The sequence below is a fragment of the Chlorocebus sabaeus genome, chromosome 1, assembly GCF_047675955.1.
Source record: "Chlorocebus sabaeus isolate Y175 chromosome 1, mChlSab1.0.hap1, whole genome shotgun sequence".
Taxonomy (NCBI): domain Eukaryota; kingdom Metazoa; phylum Chordata; class Mammalia; order Primates; family Cercopithecidae; genus Chlorocebus; species Chlorocebus sabaeus.
In genome coordinates, this window is record NC_132904.1 from 9,847,265 (window position 1) to 9,865,738 (window position 18,474).

Genomic DNA, 18,474 nt, shown 5'->3' on the forward strand with positions numbered 1-18,474 from the left:
CGCCTCCCAGGTTCAAGCGATTCCCTTCCCTCAGCCTCCTGAGTAGACCGGATTACAGGCCTGTGCCACCACACCCAGCTAATCTTTGTATTTTTAGGTAGAGATGGGGTTTTGCCATGGCTGGGTTGGTCTTGAACTCCTGACCTCAAGTGATTCGCCCGCCTCTGCTTCCCAAAGTGCTGGAATTACAGGCACGAGCCACACTGCGCCTGGCCAAAAATAAAAGATTTAAGGGGCGTCTTTGAAATTTCACAAAGCCGGTTGTTGTGCAGCAGTGACCATGGAAGGAGACTGTTTATATCAGAGTCAAAAACTCAAAGAGGGATAAATGCGGGACAGAACTGGTGTAATAATAGGGAGTGGTGGGGACTGCAGCAACCTGGAAAGCAGAGACCCTGTCTGTGGTGGCAGCGTGATTCTACTCCAGCTGATTAGACCATGCGGGAAGACTGCCCCGGGGCCAGCCCTTCCAGCTCATCAGTAGAAGCCTAACATCTAGGATTCCATATGCTTTTCCTCATTTTAGGCCAGGCACAGCGGCTAATGCCTGTAGTCCCAACATTTTGGGAAGCAGATCACTTGAGCTCAGGAGTTCAAGACCAGCCTGGACAACTTGGCGAAACCCCATCTCTACAAAAATACAAAATTAGCCAGGCATGGTGGCGCATGCCTGTAATCCCAGCTACTTGGGTGGCTCAGGTGGGAGGATCACTTGGGTCCAGAAGGTTGAAGCTCTAGTGAGCCGAGATTGCACCACTACATTTAAGCGTGGACAACAGAGTAAAACACTGTCTCAAAAATTAAAAAAAGTGCTGACCCCAAAAATGAGTTTCTATAGGCCAGGCACAGGCCAGTTTGCAATCTCTACATTCATATGGAATATTTTAGTTTACATCCCCAAAGTAGTTTAGGGAGAAGTAACTTGCTTAGAGTCAAACAGTGACTCTAGAACTTTGAGATCCTCAGCCTCCCTAGTAGCTGGGATTACATGCATGCACCACCATGCCTGGCTAATTTTTTTATTTTTAGTAGAGACAGACTTTCACCATATTGGCCAAGCTGGTCTGGAACTCCTGACCTCAGGTGATCCTCCCACCTCGGCCTCCTAAAGTGCTGGGATTACAGGCATGAGCCACTGTGCCTGGCCAGAACTTTAGTTCTAACAGTAGTTATTAACAGTTAACAGCAAGCCAGGAGCGGTGTCTCATGACTGTAATCCCAGCACTTTGGGAGGCCAAGGGGGGCGGATCACCTAAGGTCAGGAGTTTGAGACTAGCCTGACCAACATGGAGAAACCCCATCTCTACTAAAAACACAAAATTAGCCAGGCATGGAGGCGCATGCCTGTAATCCCAGCTACTTGGGAGGCTGAGGCAGAAATGCTTGAACCCAGGAGGGGGAGGTTGCGGTGAGCCGAGATCGCGCCATTGCACTCCAGCCTGCGCAACCAGAGCAAAACTCTGTCTCAAAAAAAAAAAAAAAAAAAAAAGTTAACAGTGACTTGGAGGGAGCGAGAGGTTTACAGGGCTGTCAAACCCTTTTGGGGGCACCAACATTTTATCAGAGCAGGAAGCTCAAGCCTGCTCACTGAGGACATTTGAAGAGTGGAGTGGAAACAGAAGCCCAGTGCAGGAGGGTGAGCTCTCCTGGCTGCCCTGGAAGAGCCAGCCTTCATGTTAGGCAAGGCTGGTCAGCAGCCAAAGTCAAGGTATAGAAGCAGGGAGCCAGACCTAAGACCTTGAGCACTGGTCTCTGGCCTCCCTACCGCCCTGCCTGTGCCCACCGTGTCCCCTTCCACTCTGCCGGTTTACACCCTGGCCAGCCTGCAGCTCAGTCACATCTATCTCCCACCGGCAGGCTCCCTGACCACACAGAGAAGAGGCAGGATTCAAACAAAGGCTGGCTCATTCCTCTAAGTCCCTGCTCTTTCCACCCCAGCATCCTCCCTTCTCTGGGTTACTGCATCCTCTGAACCCGTTTCTTCACCCATGAAATGAGGTTAAGTACTACTCCAGAGGCTGAAGCAGAAGGATCGCTTGAGCCCAAGAGTTTGAGGCTGCAGTGAGCTATGATGGCACCACTGCATTCCAGCCTGGGCAACAGAGCAAGACCCCATCTCTAAAAGCTAAATCAGGCAAAGCATGGTGGCTCACACCTGTAATCCCATCATTTTGGGAGGCCGAGGTGGGCGGATCACCTGAGGTCAGCAGTTTGAGACCAGCCTGCCCAACATGGTGAAACCTCGTCTCTACTAAAAATACAAAATTTTCCAGTTGTGGTGGTGAGTGCCTGTAATCCCAGCTACTCGGGAGGCTGAGGCAGGTAAATCACTTGAACCCAGGAGGCAGAGGTTGCAGTGAGCTGAGATCACACCCCTGCACTCTAGTCTTGGGCAACAGAGCCAGACTCCGTCTCAAAAAATATATTTTTTTTTAAATAAAAGTTTAATTAATTAATTAATAGGAAGAAATGAGGCTAAGGATACCTCTTTCATAGGGTGACTGTGAGTTACATGGAATAAGAGGTGAAGAAATTGAAGATGAGAGACTATTTTGCATCTACCCAATTAGCAAAGGTTTTGAAATGGTAATACTCAGTGCTTGTGAGTATCTGATGAAATGGGACGCTTTCATCTCCTTCAATGAGATTCCCACCTCGAGTGCTCAGAAGGGTCCCTACGTGTTGGAAGAGATCAGTAAATCTCAATAAATTCCTGGTGACTGAGTGACCACACTCTTACATCTGTTAATTCTCTAGTTCCTCTTTTCAACAAATAGGGAAGGCTGCGGGTATTAAGTGACTTGCTAAAGTCACACAGCTGGTAACACAGGAGTCAGAATTAGAGCCTCAGAATTTCTTCTGTCCTCCCAAGGGCCTTGTCCTGGGCCCCTTCCTGTTCTCTCAGACCACCAGGATGGGACACAGCTGGCGCCCGCATACCCGCCCTTTCCACTCCCCTGGGGCCCCACCTCCCACAAGGCCTGCCTGGTTCGCCTCTCCTGGGCACCTCTGGGTCCCAGGCCAGATCCCCAGGCCTCCCAGGGACAGGAAGGGAAGGTCCACGTGAGATGATCTCACAGGGTAGTCACAGGGAGAGAAACGATGGGGAGGCGGGGCAGGGTGGGGTCCAGACAGACCCTGGTCGGGGGGAGCTGTCAGAACATCCCCATGTGTGGACAAAAGGCCCTGACCTGTGGTGCTGGCAAAGGTGCTCAGGCCACAACCGCCCTATGGCCACACACACGCACACACACACCCCGCAAGGATCACACAGGGAGGAATGTCGGACACTCCCTGAGGGGAACCAAGCTCTGATCCCAGTGAGGGCCCTAATGAGTAGGGCTGCTCCGCTCACTCCCACCTTCACTGACCACCTAGCCGGGTTCAAGGGACTTCCCTCCAGGGCCCACCCCTCCCCTACTCTCCACCCAATGAGCCTCCAGAGAGGAGGCCATGATCCAGACCTAAGCCAATCAGCACACTGCCGCCCTGGCCACAGTGATTGGTTCAGTGTGGGCACATGACCTCAGTGGCTCCAATCAGAGCACAGCTCATCAGAGCACAGCTCAGGACTTCCATTGGGAATCATGGAACAGCTTCCATCTCCAGATTTCCGTCTGGAGCCCCTGGAGTGCCTGGCCCTCATCTTGGGTCCATAAGGAGAGTCTTCCAGACTGGACCACCACCAAGAAAACAATAAAAAGCTGAGACTCGGCAGCTGAGTCCCAATCATGTGCTTCACTCTGGATTAGGTCTTGCCTGAAGCTATCGAGAAGCTGCGTTGTTTACAAGAGCCCCCCAAAACCCTGTGTTTTGCTTAAGCAAGTTTGGGTTGGGTTTTGTCTTACAGACAGTCCCCGACTGACTTATGCTTGACACAAATTATTCGACCTACGATGGGTAATTCCATCGTAAGTCAGGAAGCTCCTTACCATTTATGTTTTCTACTGAAAGCCTATCGCTTTGGCACCATGGTAAAGTTGAAAGCCGGTAAATCAAACGATCCTAAGTCGGGCACCGTCTGCTGTGTTGCAGACATTAAATGTATTTTCGGCTTTCAGCATTTTCTATTTAAGTTGGGTTTATCGGGATGTAATTCCACCCTAAGTCAAGCAGCAGCTGTATTTACGACGAAGAGAATCCTAAATGATACCCAGCAGAGCTGTCCAGACATACACCCAGAATGAGAGTTGCACTCTCCTGCTCATAGCAAAAGTCAAGGAGCAAAGAATATCTTCTTGCCCAGAAGAGTCTGCCTGTCCCTCCCCACTGAGGTCCCAAACTCCATGGGCTAGCAGCCTGTCTGCCCAGAATCTCTGCTCTAAACACCCACAACACAAACGAGAACACACAGATGCCACACACAGCACTGGGTGGACTTTTATTTTAAAGTCAAAGGCACAGCCTAGATGGGCTGAGGCAGTGACCATGGATGCCCAGCCCAGACCCCCAAGGCCCCACCCCCAGCCAGGAGTAGCTGTGCCAAAGGGGAGGGGGTGGGTGAGAAGAGGGCCTCCTCTTTTAGGGGCCACCTATCTCCTTCCTTAGCCCCAACAGGGGAGAAGCAGGTGACATAAAATGAGGCAGAAATGCTTCAGGGGGTCCCCAGGGCCCCTCCTTCAGTCCCCCCAACACAGGTCTTTGGTGGACATAATTGCACAGACAGTCCATAAAGTGACAGTTGAGGGGTGACCCTCCCAGGAACGGGGCCTCAGGGGAGAACAGGGGAGGGGGTCCCAGTTTAGGAGTTAGCACTCCTAACTCAGTGCTTAGAAGTGGGGGAGGGGCCCTTTCCTGTTGGAGCAGTCCCCCTGGAGGGGCCTTCTGCCCAGAAGAGGCAGTGTTGTGGGATAGAGCCCCCCAAACCCCACTCCCCAGCAGGCCCCCCTTCCCTGCATTTCTATCTGGTAAAACATAAAAAATTCTCTGCTTATAAAAATACTTCTGCTCTGTCTGGGAGTGGGGTGGGGTAGGAGAGGGAAGGACAGTCCCTTAGGGATCAGGTCGGCTGCTGGCAGAGGCCTCCAGGAGTGAGCCGGGCTCCCAGGTCACAGCCCCTATGAGGGAAGGTGATCACAGTGGCGGGGATTAGGAGGGGGGCAGGGGGCCATTGGCTCGGCGGGGGGCCCCCTTGGCGGCGGTGGGGGCTCGACCCGGGGCGGCTGGTGCGGGGGAGCCCCGGCGAGAGGCGGTGGCGCTCCGCAGCTTCTGCTTCCGCCGCTTGGCCAGGGGTGCGTTCTCCACGCTCTTCAGGAAGAAGCCCTCCCGCTTGCCCCGGTTGAACGCCTGGCAGAAAGGAAAGGGTGATCACATGCCCCCACTCCCCCCGACCCCGGCTTCCAGATCTGACTTTGACCCCCATTCCCAGACCCTGCCTCCAGCCGCCTAAGTCAAGGCCTAGGCCGACAGGGCCTTGGCCTCCAGACCGACCAGAGGCCGGATTTGCTTCACCTCCCCCGCCTTTTTTTTTTTTTTTTTTTTTTTTGACGGAGTCTTGCTCTGTCGCCCAGGCTGGAGTGCCGTTGTGCAATCTCAGCTCACTGCAACCTCGGCCTCCTGGGTTCAAGAGATTCTCCTGACTCAGCCTCTGAGTAGCTGGGATTACAGGCGCGCGCCACCACGCCCAGCTAATTTTTGTATTTTTAGTAGAGACGGGGTTTCACCATGTTGTTCAAGCGGGTCTCGAACTCCTGACCTCCTGATCCGCCCGCCTCAGCCTCCCAAAGCGTTGGGATTACAGGGGTGAGCCACCGCGCCCGGCCGCACCTCCCCTTTCTGCGCTCCAATGGCCCCGCCTCCCCAGACCCTACCTCTCGAGGCTCTGCCCACCCCTTCAACGGACCCCGCCCCTTACCATGAAGGTGGCGTTGAGACCCGAGCGCACTGCGGGCCCAGAGGACTCGAGCACGTCGGGCGTCCGGAGCGGGGGCGAGGAGCGCGCGCTGCCGTCTTGCAGCCACGAGCTGTCCCGCAGTCCCTCGAGCTTCAGCCGCTTGGCAGGGTCCACAGTCAGGAGCCCTGGAGGCGGGGCAAGGAAGTGTGGGAGGAGCCTGGTGTAGAGGCTGAGCCCCAAAGAGATGGTAACAGCTCCACTCTCCTCCCCTACCCATCTCCAACCAGGACACATGACCCAGTGACCATCTCTGTCCAGCGGGACCTCCCCAACCATGGTCTGTAACCTCCAGCTCCGCACCTCGGACCAGCTCCTTGGCTTCCTCGGATACGCCCTGCCAGGCCTCCCCGTCAAGGGAGAAGCGCCCTTCGCGGATTTTGCACATGATCTCAGCAGCCTGGCTCTGCCCGCCCTGGCCAGAGACCCCCTGGAAGGGGACCTGCCCCGACAGCATCATGTACTAGGAGGGGTGAAGGGAAGGTGAGACCGGCCCAGGCTGCGGGGCCGAGGCTGACCCCTCAGCTCCCACAGAACCACTCACCCTCCCCACTAGGAGCACTCCTGAGACCCACGCGTGGTGAACCCTGACTTCTAACCCCCAATACCCGGATGCTCCGACTCTAGCACCAGAGCGACCCCGCCTCTGTATTTGAATCACCCCGATCCCAGCCTCAGACGAAACCCAGCCGCCCCCACCAAGATGACCCCTATCCCCTCCCTCGTGCTGCTCCACATCAGGAAGACGCCAGAGCGACCCTGACCCCGCCTCGAGGACCGCGTCCCATACCAGAATGACGCCCAGGCTCCAAAGGTCGCAGGACTCGTCGTAGCCCTGCTGCGCCAGCAGCTCCGGGGCAGCGTACTGCAGCGTGAAGCAGGGCGTCTGCATGGGCACCCCGGGACTCTGCGGCCGCAGCCGCGCGAACCCGAAGTCGATGATCTTCACCGGGGCCCCGGGCGTGTCGTCGGCGTACAGGATGTTCTGCGAGGGCGGCGGGGTGGTGGTCAGAGGCAGCCCCGGACGCCACAGCCCCGCCCCGCCGCCGAGGCCGCTCGCCCACCTCCGGCTTGAGGTCGCGGTGCACCACGCCCGCCTCCTCGTGCATGAAGCTCACGGCCGACACGAGGCTGCGCAGGATCTGGCTCGCTTCCGACTCACTGAAGTGCCGCTTCTTGCGGATGTGCTCCAGCAGCTCCCCACCCCGCAGCAGCTCCAGAACCAGGTACGTGTGCAGCTGCGGGTGGCGTGGCGGGCCACGGTCACCACCTGCCCACCTGCCCACGGCGGCGGGCCCTCTCCCACCACCCAGGCCCGGTCCCCGGCCCTCGGGCCCTGCCCAAGTTCAAGCACCCCCTCCTCAAAATTCTTTTTCTTTTTTTTTTTTTTTTTGGAGACAGTCTTACTTTGTCGCCCAGGCTGGAGTGCAGTGGCACGATCTCGGCTCACTGTAACCTCTGCCTCCCGGGTTCAAGCGATTCTCATGCCTCAGCCTCCCAAGTAGCTGGGATTACAGGCTCATGCCACCGCGTCTGGCTAATTTTTGTATTTTTCGCGGTGTTCCCAGGCTGGTCTTGAACTCCTGACCTCATGTGATCAGCCCACCTCCACCTCCCAAAGTGCTGGGATCACAGGCGTGAGCCATCGCCCCCAGCCAAAGTCCCTTTTCTTGTCCATCCTCAGCTCCGCCTTCCTGTCCTTAGGCCCTACTCCCCTCAAATTCCACTTCCTGCGCCTCCCTGGTCCCTTCGGGCCCCGAATCAAACGCTAGGCCCCTCCCAATTTGCCCCTAGATCCCGCCCATAGTGCCCCCAAGCCCCGCCGCCTGCCCCTTTTCTCTCCGCCCTCCCCCAGCCGGAAGCCATCACCTGGTCGTGATGCACCTCATGCAGATTCACCACGTTGGGATGTGACTGGCACAGGCGCAGGGCAGCCACTTCGCGCTGCGTGTTCGCCTCCAGCCTGGGGGACGCAGCAGGAGTTACGGTCTCCGTGCTTCGGCCCCGCCCCCGGGACGGCGCTCTGCCACCCCACCCCTACCCACGCCTGGGCCCTCCCACCTGCGACTGAGGATCTTGACTGCGAACTCCTGGCCGCTCTGGCGCTGGCGGCAGCGGCGACACACAGAGAAGCTGCCCTGGCCCAGCGCAGGCTCCCGCAGGTCCAGCTCGTACTGCTGGAAGAAGGGCGAGTCCTGGAGGCGAAGGCGAAGGGGGCGTGTCAGAGGTCCCACCTGGTAGCCCCGCGGCCCCGCCACGCCCCATGTCGCAGAGGCTTGGGACCTCACCGAGCTCACGCTGCAGGCACCAGTTGGATCTAGGCCTAGAGTCCCCCCGGCCTAGGCCTCTCCTAAAACCAATTTCCCCCCAGCCCAGCCCAGCCCACCTGCATCATAGCGCTCCTGGCCACCGCTGCCCGACCTGGCGGGTCTCCAGCACCGGGCGCTTCCAGCACATCGGTCATCACCGCATTGTTGTGGTCGAAGAGGATGGAGGGTGCCACAAAGGAGTATCCCTGCAGGGCGGGAGTCGGGGGGATCGGCATGGGGGTTGGGGGTGCAGGTGAGGAGACTCTGGTGGGGAACCAGGCAGAGGCAAGACCCTGGACAAGGGGGCAGTGGCGGGTGTTCCAATTGCATCCTGGTATACATAGGATGTGTGGACACATTTTATTCCACCTGGTTTTATAATCACTTCGAGTCATGTCTGTCCCCACCAGCCTGTGACCCCAACTTTCTCATCAGAGTGACCACCTATTCCTCCCCAGGTGCCAAGGGCTGAAGGCCCGGAAAGGATCACTGAATGTATTCAAAGTGTGGCCTGAATTCACGCTTAGCCTATGACAATCCAACTCTATCCGCTGAGGAAAAAACCTTTATTCTTCCCTTTCAAGCCAGACTTTGGCTTCTTCTGCAAGGGGAGCTACTGAAGAAATGCAAAAAGAAACCAGAGTTAACTATTTGCTTTTCCTAAAGATCCATGTCCTGGCAATTTGAGGAGCTTTCAAGGGTCATTTTAATTGTGTGTTGCGGCCAGGCACGGTGGCTCATGCCTGTAATCCCAGCACTTTGGGAGGCTGAGGCAGGTAGATCACCTGAGGTCAGGAGTTTGAGACCAGCCTGACCAACATGGAGAAACCCCATCTCTACTAATAATACAAAAATTAGCCAGGCGTGGTGGCACATGCCTGTAATCCCAGCCACTCAGGAGGCTGAGGCACGTAGAATCGCTTGAACCCGGGAGGCAGAGGTTGCGGTGAGCCAATATCATGCCATTGCACTCTAGCCTGGGCAACAAGAGTGAAACTCCATCTCAAAAAAAATGATAATAATAATTATCCGGGTGTGGTGGCACTTGCCTATAGTCCTAGCTATTGGGCAGGCTGAGGTGGGAGGATCACTCAAGTCCAGGAGTTCAAGATTGCAGTGAGCCATGGTTGCCCAACTGCACTCCAGCCTGGGTGACAGAACAAGATCCTGTCTCTAAAAAAATTAATTAATTAATTTAAAAAATAATTTTAAAAATAAACTATGTGTCATTTTCTCCTAAAAATGTAGTACCCAGATCCGTACATGGAATATTTTAGGCACTCACTACACATTTTTGAATCGTTAAATGAATGAATGAAAGTATTTACCAATTCACGAGAAAGAACTTTCTCATGAGGGCTGTGAGACAATGGAATGGAATGTGGACATTCAAGCACAGAGTTGTCAATTCTAAGAGCTTCAGAGAAGGGATTTATCCAGTCATACTTGGTCTGTCTATTAAACAAACCATACTGGTTTATTTAGTGATAATGATATGATCATTATGGCAACATGATAAACTGCACAGAAGGAGGTGCTGTCCACAGAGGACTGCAGCACAGAGAAAGGGTAACTGACCCCCTGGGCCAGGTGAGCAGACAAGGAGGCCTAAAAGAGATGAGAAGCTTGCCAGGTAGACTGCTGTAGGGAATGTACTCCAGGTAGCAGGAATAGCACGTGCAAAGGCACAGAAGTGTATTCTGGAACCTCTGAGCAGTTCGATCATGCCCTCCAGAGCATCAAGTAGGAAAATGATGAGAACTGAGGCTAAGGTTCTAAGCAAGGACCACATCATGAAGGGCCTCAATGCCAAGCAAAGGGAGTTTGGACTTGTCCAAAAGGTGTAAGCTTCTAAAATTCAGTGGAGGGGGCTGGGCGTGGTGGTTCACGCCTCTAATCCCAGCACTTTGGGAGGCTGAGGTTGGCGGACCACAAGGTCAAAAGATCAAGACCATCCAGGCCAACATGGTGAAACCCTGTCTCTACTAAAAATACAAAAATTAGCTGGGCGTGGTGGCACTTGCCTGTAGTCTCAACTACTCAGGAGGCTGAGGCAGGAGAATCGCTTGAAGCCAGGAGGCGGAGATTGCAGTGAGCCGAGATCCAGCCACTGCACTCTAGCCTGGCGATAGACTGAGACTCCGTCTCAAAAAAATAAAAAATAAAAAGTCAGTGGAGGTGACCTGTCCCTCCAGGAGTATACCATGCTATGCCAAGGGTGTGCAAAGCCACAATATCAATATGTGTCTCCTCCTAGGTGTCCACATAAGCAGGTGAAGATCTCTTTTTTCTTTGTTTTGTTTTTTTTTGAGACAGAGTTTTACTCTGTCATCCAGCCTGGAATGCAGTGGTGTGATCTCAGCTCACTGCAACCTCCACCTCCCAGGTTCAAGCGATTCTCCCACCTCAGCCTCCCGAGTAGCTGGGATTACATGCACCCACTACCACATCCAGCTAATTTTTGTATTTTTAGTAGAGATGGGGTTTCACCATGTTGGCCAGGCTGGTCTTGAACTCCTGACCTGAGGTGATCTGCCCACGTCAGCCTCCCAAAGTGCTGGGATTACAGGTGTGAGCCACCTCACCCAGCTGCAAGTGAATAAATTTAAATAATATTTTTACATAACAATAAAGAGATGATGGAATATAAGGAAAATTAACAGAAGGTTTAAAGATAAATCATGGCCGGGCGCGGTGGCTCAAGCCTGTAATCCCAGCACTTTGGGAGGCCGAGACGGGCGGATCACAAGGTCAGAAGATCAAGACCATCCTGGCTAACACGGTGAAACCCCGTCTCTACTAAAAATACAAAAAAATTAGCCGGGCGTGGTAGTGGGCGCCTGTAGTCCCAGCTACTCGGGAGGCTGAGGCAGGAGAATGGCGTGAACCCAGGAGGCGGAGCTTGTAGTGAGCCTAGATCGCGCCACTGCACTCCAGCCTGGGTGACAGAGCAAAGACTCCGTCTCAAAAAAAAAAAAAAAAAAAGATAAATCATGAACTATCAAACACACAGCCTGCCCCGGTGGTCTCTGTGACTGACAACCCCAGGTCCCCTTTACGTGGAGACATCTAGGGGAGACGTTGAGTCCCAATCAGGACACAAGGCCTAGGCAGTGTCCTCAGGTCAGCCAGGGCTGAGGCAGACAGCGACATCTCAGCTCTCCTGCATCTGGGTTCTATGAGTTTATCCTCACCTGAAAGATGCGGGGGTCCCCAGGTGGGGGGCTGCCAGGGGGTGAGTAGACAGGCTCCAGCCGAGTGAATTCCTCTGCAAAGTTGCCCACATCCAGCTCTGAGCGGATTTGGGGCCGGAATGGGGCTGGAATCTTCCTGGCAGCCAGAGCAGCCCAATCTAGGCCCTGAGGGAAGGGAATCAGAGATTAGGTGTCAAAGGTCAGGAACGAGAAACTCCCTTCACTCAGCCCACCCTCACTGGGCAGTTCCTCCATGAGGCAAGGGCCCATCTGGCATTTGGGGTCGGCAGCTATTCCTTCTTCCTCCCTGGCTTCTCTCTCCCTCTGATAATACAATCCCTGTTCCCCTTAGAGAACCACCATTCCACCACACTTAGTCAGTTCTGGAACTTTTAATAGAATTGGTGTGAAAAGGTTGGGCGTGGTGGCTCATGCCTATAATCCCAGGATTTTGGGAGGCCGGGGAGGCTGAATCACCTGAGGTCAGGAGTTCAAGACCAGCCTGGTTAACACGGTGAAACCCCATCTCTACTAAAAATACAAAAAAAAAAATTAGCTGGGCATGGTGGTGCACACCTGTAATCCCAGCTACTTGGGAGGCTGAGGCAGGAGAATCGCTTGAACTCAGGAAGCAAAGGTTGCAGTGAGCCAAGATAGCGCCACTGCACTCCAGCCTGGGTAACGAGTGAAAACCCCGTTTCAAAAAAAAAAAAAGAGTTGGCGTGAAAAAACAAACAAATCTCTTTCTCCTACTGGACTTAAATCTAAAAGGATGTGGTCTGGAACTGCTGGGGACCCTGTCAGGGTTAGATGAAGTCCCCATGCAGAAAAGCAGAACCAAGGGACATAGTTTCAGCACCTGGACATGCTTAAGTCAGATCACTTTCCCTTGGCCTTTTCACTGATGGGAGCCAAAACATGCCCTTTTATGTTTAAGCTAATGTGGCAGAACCTGTGGATTGCCTGCTCAATATCCATTCTCCCTATCTTCCTTAGTACCATAGCCCCAGTTTTATTCCAGGAACCAATATACACAGTTAAAAGAATATTTTACAAACTTGCTTGCAGTTAGGGGTGACCAAAACTTATCAGCAAAAATTATTACGTAGGATTCCAGGGAAAGATCCTCAAGAGGGAGGTTGCTAGTTGGCAAGTGCCCGTTTTGCCCCTTCTCCTTCCTCCTGCTCCCTACCTAGGAGACAGCTTAGATGGCAAGAGCTCCAGCAACCATGTTGGACCATGAAGCAACCCCAGGGATAGAAGCTACTTGCTAAGAATTAAAAAAAAAAAAAAAAAAGAAGAGGAGTTTGGATTCCCGAAGACAACGTGGCACTGTGAAGACACCACGGCAGCCCTGGTCTGCTAATCTGGGCTTCTTTTATGTAAGAAGAAAAATAAGTAAGCCACTTATTTATCAGTAAGTATAATAAAAGGTTTACTTATAAGCAAACCTCTTAGGTCACTCTGTTCATTCTGATCTCTGTTGCTAGCACCAAACTTGATCCCAACGGATATCACCATTTTGAGTTGGACTTTTTGTCACTGTAGCCAAAGTGACTGACTCAAGTTGGAAGGCCCCAGTTCTACCACCAAGGACCTGAGCACTGCTATCACCAAAGAAGCTGTCCAAGAAAAGGCAGAAGGAGGTCAGGTGCGGTGGCTCACGTCTGTAATCCCAGCACTTTGGGAGACCAAGGTGGGCGGATCATGAGGCCAGGAGTTTGAAACCAACCTGGCCAACGTGGTGAATCCCTAACTCTACTAAAAATACAAAAATTAGCTGGCCACGATGGTGCGCACCTGTAATCCCAGCTACTCGGGAGGCTGAGGCAGGAGAATCACTTGAACCAGGGAGGCAGAGGTTGCAGTAAGCCGAGATCATGCCACTGCACTCTCGGCGATAGAGTGAGACTCTGTCTCCAAAAAAAAAAAAGAAAAAGAAAAGACAGAAGGAGGGAAAGACCCCTGCCACACATCAGGCCTTGAAGACCTTGGGGCCTCTCCTGTATTACTGGTCAACCCACTCCAGCATCTGGCGCAGCACCCAGCATAGGCGAAGGGTGGGCTTGAGGAATTCACTGAAAGAAACCAACACTGCTCAGATGCTTTCCCCGCCCCCAACTACCCACCCTGTGCAAAGGGACATCTTCACCTCAAAGACATAGATTCCTATCTAAGAAATCATCTCAGGCAGGCCCTCCCAGGGCTTGGAAGATTCAAAGAGATGGCACTCGAAGTATGAGTAACACAGTACCTGGCCCACAATAAGTGCCCAGAAATGGGGTGCTTTTGTTTAGATGTCAGACGAGTGGCAAATCTGATGCCTACACTTAAGCAGAAGACCATTAAGGACAGGCATTCAAGCCACCCAGCCTTGGGTTGAATCTGAGCTCCATCACTTCCCGGACAAAGTACTTAATTGTTTGGAGCCTCAGCTTCCTCATCTGTAAAGATGGGGACAAGAGGCCGGGCGCGGTGGCTCAAGCCTGTAATCCCTGCACTTTGGAAGGCCGAGACCGGCGGATCACGAGGTCAGGAGATCGAGGCCATCCTGGCTAACATGGTGAAACTCCGTCTCTACTAAAAAATACAAAAAACTAGCCGGGCGCGGTGGCGGGCGCCTGTAGTCCTGGCTACTCGGGAGGCTGAGGCAGGAGAATCGCTTGAACCCGGGAGGCGGAGCTTGCAGTGAGCTGAGATCTGGCCACTGCACTCCGGCCTGGGCGACAGAGCAAGACTCCGTCTCAAAAAAAAAAAAAGATGGGGACAAGAATCAAGGTGGTTGTCCCTTGTCCCCACAGCAGGGTGCTGTGGCTCACACCTGTAATCCCAGCACTTTGGGAGGCTGAGGCAGGTGGATCACTTGAGGTCAGGAGTTCGAGACCAGCCTGGCCAAAATGGTGAAACCCCGTCTCTACTAAAAATATAAAAATTAGCCACTCATGGTGGCATGTGCCTGTAATCCCAACTACTTGGGAGGCTGAGGCAGCAGGATCGCTTGAACTCGTGAAGTGGAGGTTGCAGTGAACTGAGATCGCACCACTGTACTCCAGCCCCAGAGACAAAGTGAAACTCCATCTAAAAAATAAGAATCAGGTAGTTGTGAGGGTGAAATGTGTTCATGTCTATAAAGGGCTGACACACAGTAGGTATTCACTGTTACAAAGTCCTGCTGGGCGATGACGCTGGCCAGGCCTAGCCCCTGAGTCAGAGCATTCTCACATGGCCAGATTCACTCTGCACTGTAACGTGTGCGCTCCTAACAAGTGAGCAAACACCCATGTGTGCTGACCAACTGTCCATCTGAATGACAGGCACACAGACTGCACAGGGACAGGGATAAAGAACAAAATGCCTGGGTGGGTGCTAAAAGCCATAAGTGTGGGTTTTAGTACTGATCTGGGCCAGCAGGAGATCTATCTAGAGCCAAGGTCTGTTCCCAGCTCAGCACCATTTACTGTGCCATCTGGGGCAGGTCACCTGCCTTCTCTGGGTCTGTCCAATGAAAGGACCAACCAATCCATTCTCAAATCCCTGAGAGTCCCAACAGCCAATGAACCTAGAATCCTTTCTTTCAGGAATGCATCTGCCAAGTTTCAGCGGGGATGGATGTGAAGAGAAACCTAGCTTACACACACTTGCTTTCTTTCTCTGGGGGGATTTCCAAATAAAGTGAAACTGGCCAGGCACAACCTCAACCTGGAACAGCAGCCCCACCTGGGTATGCACCAGGGGGTGTGGGGCCCTGAGTCAGGAGCCTCACCTGGAAGAAAGGGTGGTTCCGGACTTCCTGTGCCCCCTGGGGCCCCGCGCCCAATCGCTTCTTGGGATCCTTGCAAAGCAGCCGCTGCAGCAGGTCCTGCGCCACAGGCCCGATCCGAGGGGGGAAGGGAGGGGAGCACTTCAGGATCCGTCTGGGAGGATTGGGGGGGCGTCAGGGGCAGCAAGCCCCCCCCCACAGCGCTGCCCAGGCAGGTCCTGCAGCCCCCTGGCCGCCCTCCACGTCCAGCTCTACTCACCGAGACACCTCAGCCTGCGTGTTCCTCTCACCCTCCAGGGTGAAGGGCGAGGCCCCCGTCAGCAGCTCGAAGAGCAAGATGCCCAGGCTCCACCAGTCCACAGCCTGTGGGTGGAGCCAGGGTGAGAGCCTGCGTCTCCCCTGCCTCACACCCCCCCTTTCCACCTCCCCCAGCCCCACTTCCCTGCCAACCCACCTTGCCATGCCCCGCCTTGCTACGGATGATTTCCGGGGCCATGTACTCAATGGTGCCACAGAAGGAGAAGGTCCGCTCTTTCTGGGAGGGCAAGAGGTCCTGTTTAGATGGCCAAGCCTCTCCTGTGCTCCAGCGCCCCACAAGGCCCAGAGTAAGACTTGCTCAACTTGTGAGGTTGGAGAGTTGAGCTGTGGAAACTTCTTGGAGCTATTCACTTCTGCAGCCCCAGAATGCAGGCCCAGAGCAGGAAGAGGCAGGAAGGAGGATCGAATGGGGCACTACAGGCAGAGACAACCTCCACTCACCTCCTCCGTCAGGAACTCCTTGCTCAGCCCGAAGTCCGTGAGGACAATGTGGCCCTCGGAATCCAGCAGCACATTCTCCAGTTTCAGGTCTCGGTAAATGATGCCGAGCTGGTAGGAGCAAGAGGGGTGCTGAGGCCTCCTCTCCCAAACCCTCCCCAGCTCCTGCAGCTCCTGGCCCTGCTCAGGATAAGGAGACCCCCCACCCAGAGAAGGTCATCTGCCTGTAGAGGGGGGTCTCAGGGCAGAGCCACTGAATAAAAAAGGCCATTTAAGATATAAAGCAGGCCGGGCGCAGTGGCTCACGCCTGTAATCCCAGCACTTTGGGAGGCCGAGGCGAGTGGATCATGAGGTCAGGAGATCAAGACCATCCTGGCTAACATGGTGAAACCCCGTCTCTACTAAAAATAGAAAAAATAAACCGGGCGTGGTGGCGGGCGCCTGTAGTCCCAGCTACTTGGGAGGCTGAGGCAGGAGAATGGCCTGAACCCAGGAGGCAGAGCTTGCAGTGAGCCGAGATCACACCACTGCACTCCAGCCTGGGTGACAGAGTGAGACTCCGTCTCAAAAAAAAAAAAAAAAAAAGATATAAAGCAAAGAAGGAGGGCCCCGTGGGACAGGCCCCGAGGTCCCAGAGAGAGGAGAGTCTGCGTGAAGAGCCCCATTTCAAGGAGGCCTTTGGAGCCAGGCCATGAGGTTTCCATTTGAGGAAGTTCTGTGAATGTGGCCCTGAGTTCCCTGAAAAAGGAAAGCCCCTTCAAGGAGGTGCCAGGGGAGGGGACCCCAGCAGGCAGTGATGAGGCTTCTTGTAAGGGGTCCTGGGGAAGTAGCTCCAGTTCCCACCCAGCTCACCACTGGCCCCCCAGGAAGCCCAGGAGGAAGCCTGAGGCTGCCCTGCCTGCAGATTCCTTCGAAGGCCCAGACCCAGTTCCCATGGCAACAGCCTGTGACCAGGTCTTCACCCACCTTGTGCAGGTGTTCCAGGGCCAGCACGATCTCACCCCCATACACGCGCACCTCAGCCTCCTTGAAGTACTGGCGCTGGTAGAGGTGGGTGAACATCTCTCCGCCGCTCACATAGTCTGGGAGGTGCAGTGGAAGTTAGGAAGCAGCCCCGTCAGGTGGCCTCGCCTGCCCCCAGCCACACCACCCCCGTTGGGATGTGGCGTGCGCTCACCCAGGATGAGGTGCAGCTTGGCATCCGTCTGGAAAGCGTAGTGCAGCGTGACCAGGAAGGGCGCCTGGCGCACCAGCTCCAGCACGGAGCGCTCGGTGCGCGTGTGCTCCTGCGTCTTGGCGCGCTGCACCAGCGCCGCCTTGCGCAGCACCTTCATGGCGTACAGCTTCCCCGCGTCGTGCCCGCCCGCCTTCCGCACCAGGAACACCTTGCCGTAGGCTGTGGGAGCAGCGAGTGGGTGGAGGGTAGGCTGTGAGCGGGAGATTGGTGCAGGCTTGGGGGGTGGGGGCGATGCCAACCCAAGAGGGTGTGCAAATTAGGCGAAGGAGCTGGGGCAAGAGGCAGGTGTGCAAAAAGCTGGCAGAGCCTTCTAAGGAAAAGGTGTGCACACCCCTGGAGGGTGCCCAGCAAAACCAGGGAAAGGATGTGCAAACCAGGCTGGAGAGCATGCAACTCCAGGGGGCCTGCTTCGAGGCGTGGGGGCGGGGCATGTGCAAATCTGCGAGAGATCAGATGGATGTGAAAAGATGCCAGTGCAAGGAAGGGAGGCAGAGGTGTGCACCTGGCTGGGGAAGAGATGTGCAAACCAGCGCTGGGGCGTTTGCAAAATGTGGGAGGGGGATCCCATATTGAAAGAAAGGGAGGAGCTATGCAAATAACTTGAGAGGGGTGCAAGTCCCCCTCCCCAAGGTGTTGGCAAATCCAGGGGGGCATGCACGCACAGGACCGTGGAGGGAGGAGTGATGTCAACGTGGAGTGCCCTGGAAGTGGGCATGCAAACCCTGGCAAGGCAGGGCGGGGCAGGCAAGGCAGGCTGTGCCGGGAAAGGGTGGGGGGCCTGCTCAGTGGCCCAGGCCCAGGAGTGAGCAGGCAGAAGGTCAGGGGCCCCGCGTCTGGGACGCCTGCCCGGTGGATGGGGGTCCTCACCTCCCGTGCCCAGCACCTTGAGCAGCTCGAAGTTCTCCACGCTCACCTTCTCCTCGTGCCCGGTCAGGTTGGCTGTGGGCACAGGGGGTGAATGAACCCAGCCGGTCCATGACCCGTCCTGGCCCGCCCGGGGCAGCCGCAGTCAGGCCCCACACCCACCTTCAGTGATCCGCAGCTCCACGGCGCAGCTCTCATCCTCGTCTTCGTCCCCCATGGCGGGCGGGTCGCTGGGGCCCGCGCGGCTCGGGCTCCGGGCGGCGCCGGTTACATGGCGGCTCCGGCCGGGGCGGGCGCTTCCTGGTGCCGCCTCCGGGGCCGAGGCGGGCGCCGGCACCGCCTCCCGGCTCCCCGCCCTACGCGGCCTGAGTCAGGCGGCTGGAACGTGACAGCGCCGGGCTGCCGGTGGGCGGCCGGCTGGGGACGCCCTGTCTCCGGAGCCCCCCGGCCAGGCCTCAGGGCC

General features: G+C 55.3%; 1 protein-coding gene across 3 annotated transcripts; it reads right to left on the minus strand.

Annotated features, from left to right (window-relative positions):
• Nucleotides 1-4,355: 4,355 nt before the first annotated feature.
• RPS6KA4 (ribosomal protein S6 kinase A4) lies at nt 4,356-18,327 on the minus strand. 3 transcript variants are annotated; one of them, XM_037996023.2, is made up of 17 exons: nt 18,174-18,324; nt 18,015-18,086; nt 17,088-17,306; nt 16,877-16,992; nt 15,913-16,020; nt 15,608-15,688; nt 15,413-15,516; nt 15,157-15,307; nt 11,394-11,558; nt 8,277-8,405; nt 7,952-8,085; nt 7,760-7,853; nt 6,955-7,128; nt 6,681-6,875; nt 6,194-6,353; nt 5,855-6,018; nt 4,356-5,286 (listed from the first exon to the last, which is right to left on the minus strand). In XM_037996023.2, exons 1-17 carry the CDS (start codon nt 18,226-18,228, stop codon nt 5,089-5,091), a joined length of 2,319 nt encoding a protein of 772 aa, XP_037851951.1. In that variant the 5' UTR covers nt 18,229-18,324; the 3' UTR covers nt 4,356-5,088. The 3 variants fall into 3 exon arrangements, with proteins under 3 accessions (XP_037851951.1, XP_007992048.2, XP_072871119.1); XM_007993857.3 differs by having other exon boundaries at nt 18,061-18,086; nt 18,174-18,311; XM_073015018.1 differs by lacking the exon at nt 15,608-15,688 and having other exon boundaries at nt 18,174-18,327.
• Nucleotides 18,328-18,474: the final 147 nt, after the last annotated feature.

Coding starts and splice junctions, on each gene's coding strand:
- RPS6KA4 (XM_037996023.2), bottom strand. CDS start 18,228: ATGGGGGACGAAGACGAGGATGAGAGCTGCGCCGTGGAGCTGCGGATC. Junction 15,517..15,607: donor GCAAGGCGGGGCATGGCAAG/GTGGGTTGGCAG, acceptor CTCCACCCACAG/GCTGTGGACTGGTGGAGCCT. Junction 8,406..11,393: donor GGGACCCCCGCATCTTTCAG/GTGAGGATAAAC, acceptor CCCGCCCTGCAG/GGATACTCCTTTGTGGCACC.